This window comes from Astatotilapia calliptera, chromosome 8 (genome assembly GCF_964374335.1).
Source record: "Astatotilapia calliptera chromosome 8, fAstCal68.1, whole genome shotgun sequence".
Taxonomy (NCBI): Eukaryota; Metazoa; Chordata; class Actinopteri; order Cichliformes; family Cichlidae; genus Astatotilapia; species Astatotilapia calliptera.
The window spans coordinates 4,645,372-4,652,215 of record NC_137429.1 but is presented as its reverse complement, the minus strand read 5'-3'; the positions used below and the strand labels follow the sequence as shown (position 1 = coordinate 4,652,215).

The window sequence follows — 6,844 nt, the reverse complement described above, 5'->3', positions numbered from 1 at the left end:
AATTCATCTCATAAGTCATGGCACGCTACTCTCCCCCAGTTAGCTGCCTGAGTAACTTATAATTATTGGTACTGATATCGGCAATACTGGCCCTGTATTTGCTTGGTATTGGATCAATACCAAAATTTGTAGTGTGGCACAGTGACAATGAAGGAAAGTGTGTTCAAATAGCATCAATTAACACACAAATTTAGTTTTTTTTATTTCTATATGATAATTCTTCATAATTAAACAATAAGAACAAGTAGTCTGATGTCCTGTAATCATTATGAAGCTATAATTTGAAATACAATAACACATTATGTTTTTGTACAAAGTATCAACATCGGATCGGTAACGTCCATACCGCCCTGAATTTGACTTGGTGTCTGATCAGAAAGGAAATCGGTGGTATTGCACATTACAATCTCAGAGGAGATGCCGCCTGCTGGTCAAGGGATTTCTGCACAGGCAGACCCATCCATGTTTTGTATTTACAGTCTGTGGTTATACTGCATCTGTTATTTTCTATTGTTAACTATCATAATTGCTGATGTACACAAGCGAAAGATACCCTGCTGGATCCCGGGAGGAGACACAAATCCCTTGGCGGGTTGCATCTGGCATAAAAAAATCTGCCAAATCAAATATGCGGCGCTACCTGCTGTGTTGATCCCTTGTGAATAACGGAAAAACTGAAAGTAGCTTTCTTTATTTTAGAGTGGAGAAAAGCAAACAAGCACATTTTCTCATGTACTGAACTTAAGCACAATTTTTGAAACCTTTACTTGAGAATTAAAAATTTTGTACTTCTTTACGGTAGAATGCTGGACTCGCTCTAAATGGCCTTTTCTCTCTATCTACAATGTTTAGTTATTAGTTACAAATTACAGATCTTATATTTGAGTGAATAATTATTTCATGTCACACTGATAGTGAATTTAAAACCTTTATTTTGACAGATCAGCATCAGTTATTACTTTCTAGCATCCATCAGACTGAATACATCCCAACACTAAGGAGTCTGATTTTCCTGCTTCATTGCGCAAAAACTGAAGGCAGAGCTGATGTTTGTTGTACTGCATTAGCGTCTGTGCTTTGATTTTTAATCCTGATTAAACTAAGCTCACACCAATAAAATAAACATGAAAACCTCTGTGGCGTGCATTTTAAATAAATGATCTTTAACAATGTATATCACAAATAATTTATAGTTAAAGAGATTTTCATTCATACAGTCCATTAGGTTGCAGTCAATTCTGCCCCCTGCTGGAAAAACACGCAAGTACAAGAAAGATGCTGTTTAAGCTCCTTTACTGGGCGTCTTGGACAGTGTTGTGTCCAGCCCAGATGTCTATACAAATCTGTGAGGGTTACTTCAATAAATCCATTACTGTAAGCAGGCCTCAGTAAAAATATTCAGCAAAGCCATCTTTGCATATTTGGACATGTGCAGCGTCCACCTGTGGAGACCTGCTCTGTATTACAGTCTGCTGCAGAGGCACTGAGGTTCAGGCTGCTGCCCCCTTCAGCCGCTCCCTCCTTGCTGCTTCTTCTCGGTCAGATCATCGATCTGCTTCTGCCGCCTCTCCAGGACCTCCAACCTCTTGGCATCGTTACGCGCTCGCTCCTGAGCCCTGAGTTCAACGACGTCCTCAAAAAACCTGTGTCTGCGCAACAGAGGAAGTACCGAATGAAAACAAATGACAAGTGAGAATTAATTAGAGAACCAGAAAAGATTAATGGTAAGATTACAACCTTTCTTCTAATGTGACGTAGGTGGTTCAGTGTGAAAAAACAGATTTTGATTTTACTTTCACGGAAAAATATTAAACTATAGCTTTACCAAAGAAAATGTTTTGGATATTCACTTTCTCTGTTTTGTTTCAATTAGTCTCCAGAGTGTGTATGGAAACCTACTCTGTTTCCATTTTTCTAACAATAAAAAAACCCCCCAAAACAAGCAGTTGTCCACTGTAACTAAATATTCATCTTTTCTTTCTCTTTTGTTGAATTTTGACCAAAGAATGATTTCGGTGATTTCAATAGTTTCAGGAGTTTCAATAATGAGGTTATTTTAGGGCTCCTTCAAAGCTTTTAGGGATGTCAATTAAAAAGACACAACCAGCTGTGCCACAATGTCCAGTCTGTACAACAAAGCACTGAACAGTAAAGATTTCTCTTTGGACTTTTGGTCAGACAAAACACAGCTGTTCAATTTGCAGAGCTTCTCTAGTGTGCTGTAAAGTCTCTAGTGCACTAACAGCACGAACGAGTTAGTGGGACTAAAAGTTAATGAAAAAACCTTTGAAATTAATTGTATTGACAGGGCTTTTCTAGAGGTCTTAAAAACAACATCTGCAAATTCAATACCTTTAACATGATTTAAATATGATTAAAGGCATTTTAGATACAGCCAGGCAGGCGGTTAGAGCCCATCTCAGCTGTTACAGAGCAGGTTATCAGTCTGCTGCAGGCCCAACACAGATTGTTCCCGCTGTTAAAGCTGGCTTACAGACAGGCTTACCAGAAATCATGCACAAAGAGCAATACAAAAACAACAAGGAGAATAAATCTGCATTCAAAATACACCAAATATACAAAATCATATCACATAAACTGATTTTATAACGCTCCTGCACAGGGGACAGAGCAGCTCCAGGTCCTGTTACACCTTACTCGTGGCGTTGTCGGCATTTCTGACAATAATTTTACTTAATGAGACCTCGTAATAACCTTGAAGCAAATCTTCATAGCTGGGAAACGGGAACTAGAAATGTATTTGTCAGTCAGGGAGCCCATGGACATCACCACATACTGAGTTTCCTCGCTCGCAAATGCTCCACCAGACTCTCTGAAATGTATTCTTCTCTTTTTTCCCCCCTTGGGAATGTGTCTTTTTTTCTTTCAGATTTTGGTATTTATTATCTTGGAACTTTGCTCATTTTTTCTTGGAAACATAATGAACTAAATTTAAATTTATCCTTTGCTAATTTCTTTGAAATATGTTCATTTTCTTCTTTAAAATATCCTATTTTTTTTCTAATAAGTTTACCTTTTTTGATTTTGTAATTTAATACGTCTGAACTTTGCTCATTGCTACCTCAGAAATTTGACATTCATAAAGTATGTATGTATGTATGTATGTATGTATGTATGTATAGCATGTTACTGCCTTATAAATTTGCTCCTTTTTTCAAATAAGTTTGTCCTTGTTTCTCATTATTGTTCCATTATTTCTGGTAAAAAAAAAAAATCTGATCGTTTGCCATTTTAAAACAATAAACTAGCTATTTATTTTTCATTTTTTCTCCTAAGTTTAAATGCTTTCTCCATGTAAATTTGCCCATTTCTTTCATCAAAAATTTGCTTTTTTTTGTAAATTATCCATTTTTCTCGTAAGTCCGCCGAATTTCTAAAATTTTGAGCTTTTTCTCTTGGACTTCCAAAGGACTGCAGAATGGGCCTAATACGCAGTCGTACTGCTTCCCCTGCAGTACCTTTTAACAGCGAAGTCGTGCTGCTTTTATAATCTTCACTTCTGATCGGCTCTTTCGGAGCTGCATGTTTATTAATAAGGTGTGCAGTAAACACTTGCATGTGCAAATGTCACGCACAACATGCCTGTTACGTACAGGTGGCTGAGCTGTAAACACGCTTTAACGTTACCTGTTAATGAAAGCAGCAGCGAGTCCAACGATGATCGTCCCGAACAGGATCGGTTTGGCGAGCCGTTTCCCGGCTGACAGTTTGTGCTGCTTCATTTTCGTGGCTTTATTTTGAACTTTAAACACTGACCTTCCCCTACAGTTGGCTGAGGTGCTGTACACACCCCCTTCGTGTCCCACAGTTATTAGGAACTTCCGGTACCACGTGACACTAGCTTCCGCTTGACAGTATTTCTATTTTGTGTCATGTTGTGTGAGGGAGTATTAGGGCCACATTAACAAAAAACTATGATAGAAGACCTTTAACTGCGTATGAAAAATGTAAATTAGATTTGATTCTGTGTAAGCGCGGCTTGACCGTATGCTATCAGATCGAAACTGATTTTAAAACAAAAACTATTAAACGGAACCTTCGTCTTATCCACGCAGCTACACGGAGGCATTTCATGGTCAGACCGCGCCGGGAACGAACTGAAAAGAATAAAGCGGAGAGCGGAGCTGGTGGTGGATTATGTGGAGGAGCGGCTCGTCCGGAGGCTCTGACCGCTTTGAGTATTTACAAACTCTGGTCACCGAGTTTCAGGACACCGACAGCGACGGTGGGAACAGCTGTGTTTGGATTCAACTTTAAACTCACTACTCTGCTTTCTTCTGTTATCTTTTTTCCAATCTTGCCTTTTCGTCTTTCTGCTCCAACTCAAGATCCACAAGACAATAATATGAATCATAAAATAAAGTAAATAGAACAAAAACATAAAAAATAGGTGCCTACAGAAAGCCTAGGTGCTCCTCTTTGGAGACGTACGTCATCAAATAATTATTCAAAATTTGAAATTATTAAATACACATTTATTAAATTGAAATAATTCGTTTTATTTAAAATATATGTCAGTTGTTATTATTTCATAGTTCTGGGCTTCAACACGTCATGAATTTATTTCTACTGTCAACCTCACCTGTCAAAGTCAGGGGCGGGGCTAATGCTGATCTGGTCAGTATCTTTACCTTTTCGGGAGTCGATTATTTCGGTGGGTGTTTCTCAATAGCAAGTACGCTAAGGACGTTCATGGACTGCAGCATTATCTGGGATCAATCGTCTTAACTTGCTGTGCAGGGTAACCAATCAGATTTTAAGGTCTGTTGACCAGCCACAAATAATTTGAAATGAATATTTGAATGAATTAATTAGACTTTTAACTAAATATTTGCCTATTTAATCTTGGCACTCCATAGTTCTCATTTTATGTGATTACATACATTACATGTGATGATTTTTTTTCCTCCTCAGAGGCAAAGGAACAAGTTCTGGCTAATTTGGCCAATTTTGCATACGATCCAAAGAACGTGGAGTATCTGAGAGAGCTGCAGGTGACTGACCTCTTCTTGGACATGCTGACTGAGGAGAATGAGAACTTTGTGGAGTTTGGGATGGGTGGGTGTCACAGTGACATCTCCTTCATTGTCTGCAGCAACTGTCAAGCCTTTATCTCTGATTTTGTCTCTCGTGATCTCAGGAGGGCTCTGTAACCTCAGCATGGACCCTGAGTGCAGAGATGTCGTCCTGCAGAGCGACGGCATCCGCTTAGTCACAAACTGCTTGTCGAGCCAGAGGGAAGAGACTGTCCTGTCAGCCATCACCACCCTCGTGAACCTCCTAACACCCACGTCACGCTCTCAGATCACCGATCCCGCCATCCTGCAGTGCATGCTGCGCTTCTCCCTCTCCGAGAGCCCGCGTCTGCGCAACCTGGCTACCGTGTTTCTGCAGGACTCCTGCAGCGAGGAGCAGGTGGCGCAGGCGCAGCAGCAGATGGAGGGGCAGCAGACGGCAGTCGGCATCCCGCTGCCCAAAGACTAAAGACACAGCACAGACCTTTATCTTTTTATAAGTTTGCTCTCTCTGTGATTCACTCTCTGTGAGAGCATCACAGATGTTTCACCCGCTGGAGCCAAAATTTGAAATGTTGTTCAAAAAAAAAATAAAAACATATTGGACATCCGCTGGTAAGAAGTAATGGATTCACTTGACAAAAATTATGCTGCTTTTTTGGAATTAATAAAGTAATTCTCTCATTAACTGTGAGTAAACCTTTCATTATGAAAAGTTTACTCCCAGTTTGAGGTCTTTAAGGCATCAACAAGATACCTTAAAATACCAAAACAGCAGTCACATGATGGCTGCCCCTCTGTGAACCTGGTTTCTTCAGGTTTCTTTCTCTTTAAAGGGAGTTCTTTCTTCCTGCTGTCACCAGGTGTTTGGTCAGAGGCAGCAGTTTGATTGTTAGGGTTTTCTCTGCATTACTGTAAGGTCTTGCAGTATTAAATGTCTTGAGGTGACTATTGTTGTGATTTTGTGCTATTTAAGTAAATCTGGATTAAAATGAAAGCGTGTGGTTAAATTTGACTTCATGTCTGAAGCGCTGTCAGTGGTCAGTAAGATCAGGAAATTATTCTTCTTCCCACTTCTCCCTCTGGGGGGGTCATCTGCCTCCATCTCATCTAGCTTTGTATTCTAAACACTCAACCTAAGCTCTGTTGAAATGCACATACATTATATCATACGTTTTAAATCAAAAGCCTGACATCACTGCACTCATCACATATTCTTTCAAGTCTTTTGCTACATCCAGAAATACATAAAACTCCACCTTTGCTACTTGAAATGCTATTGTCCCTCTTAACCATCGTCTTGTATACTAAACCAAGAATAGACTTAACTAATAACATGTTATTTCTTTGCTTAACATGTGACATCAAAGAATATCTCAGTATTTGTCTGTTACTGGCTTATGTTCGGATCTTGTGTTTTATCTCCTGGAAGGCGGTGAAAATACCAAGATGATGCATCATTTATATACAGTTAGGTCCACCAAAACGTAAGTACACCACTTCAGATTGATTCTAAATCTGTCATCTACTTGAAATAACAAGGGAGGAGGATTAAATTGTCTTCTCAATCTAAAATTGCCTGACTTTGTATAATAATGGCTTGCATTTTTCTAATCTAACAGTCATTGACTGGAAGAGATAAGTCACCAGATCAGCTTTCTGGATTTAGTGCATAAATGTGCACCACATGCGAGCCAACACAACCTTCCCCACTAAAATAGTTTTCAGGTTTGAAACTACCACGTAGACATGGCCTGAAGGTTGCATGTCGTTTGCAAATTGTTCCTCTTTAAATATCACATTATGTG

At 39.4% G+C, this 6,844-nt stretch overlaps 1 protein-coding gene and 1 long non-coding RNA gene across 2 annotated transcripts; one reads left to right on the top strand and one right to left on the bottom strand.

The window, feature by feature from the left end:
• Positions 1-915: 915 nt before the first annotated feature.
• LOC145430269 (uncharacterized) lies at positions 916-3,890 on the bottom strand. The gene is made up of 2 exons (XR_013910731.1): positions 3,649-3,890; positions 916-1,649 (listed from the first exon to the last, which is right to left on the bottom strand). It is a non-coding gene; the product is annotated as an uncharacterized LOC145430269 (long non-coding RNA).
• Positions 3,891-4,050: 160 nt separating this feature from the next.
• armc7 (armadillo repeat containing 7) lies at positions 4,051-5,647 on the top strand. Its single transcript, XM_026178018.2, has 3 exons — positions 4,051-4,246; positions 4,936-5,079; positions 5,162-5,647. The coding sequence occupies exons 1-3, from the start codon at positions 4,159-4,161 to the stop codon at positions 5,503-5,505; spliced, it is 576 nt and encodes a 191-aa protein (XP_026033803.1). The 5' UTR covers positions 4,051-4,158; the 3' UTR covers positions 5,506-5,647.
• Positions 5,648-6,844: the final 1,197 nt, after the last annotated feature.

What these genes read in the sequence shown, in the direction of transcription:
- armc7 (XM_026178018.2), top strand. Translation starts at nt 4,159, where the DNA reads ATGTGGAGGAGCGGCTCGTCCGGAGGCTCTGACCGCTTTGAGTATTTA. An exon ending in TCAGGACACCGACAGCGACG is followed by an intron (nt 4,247 to 4,935) that starts GTGGGAACAGCT and finishes TTTCCTCCTCAG; the next exon opens with AGGCAAAGGAACAAGTTCTG. An exon ending in CTTTGTGGAGTTTGGGATGG is followed by an intron (nt 5,080 to 5,161) that starts GTGGGTGTCACA and finishes TCGTGATCTCAG; the next exon opens with GAGGGCTCTGTAACCTCAGC.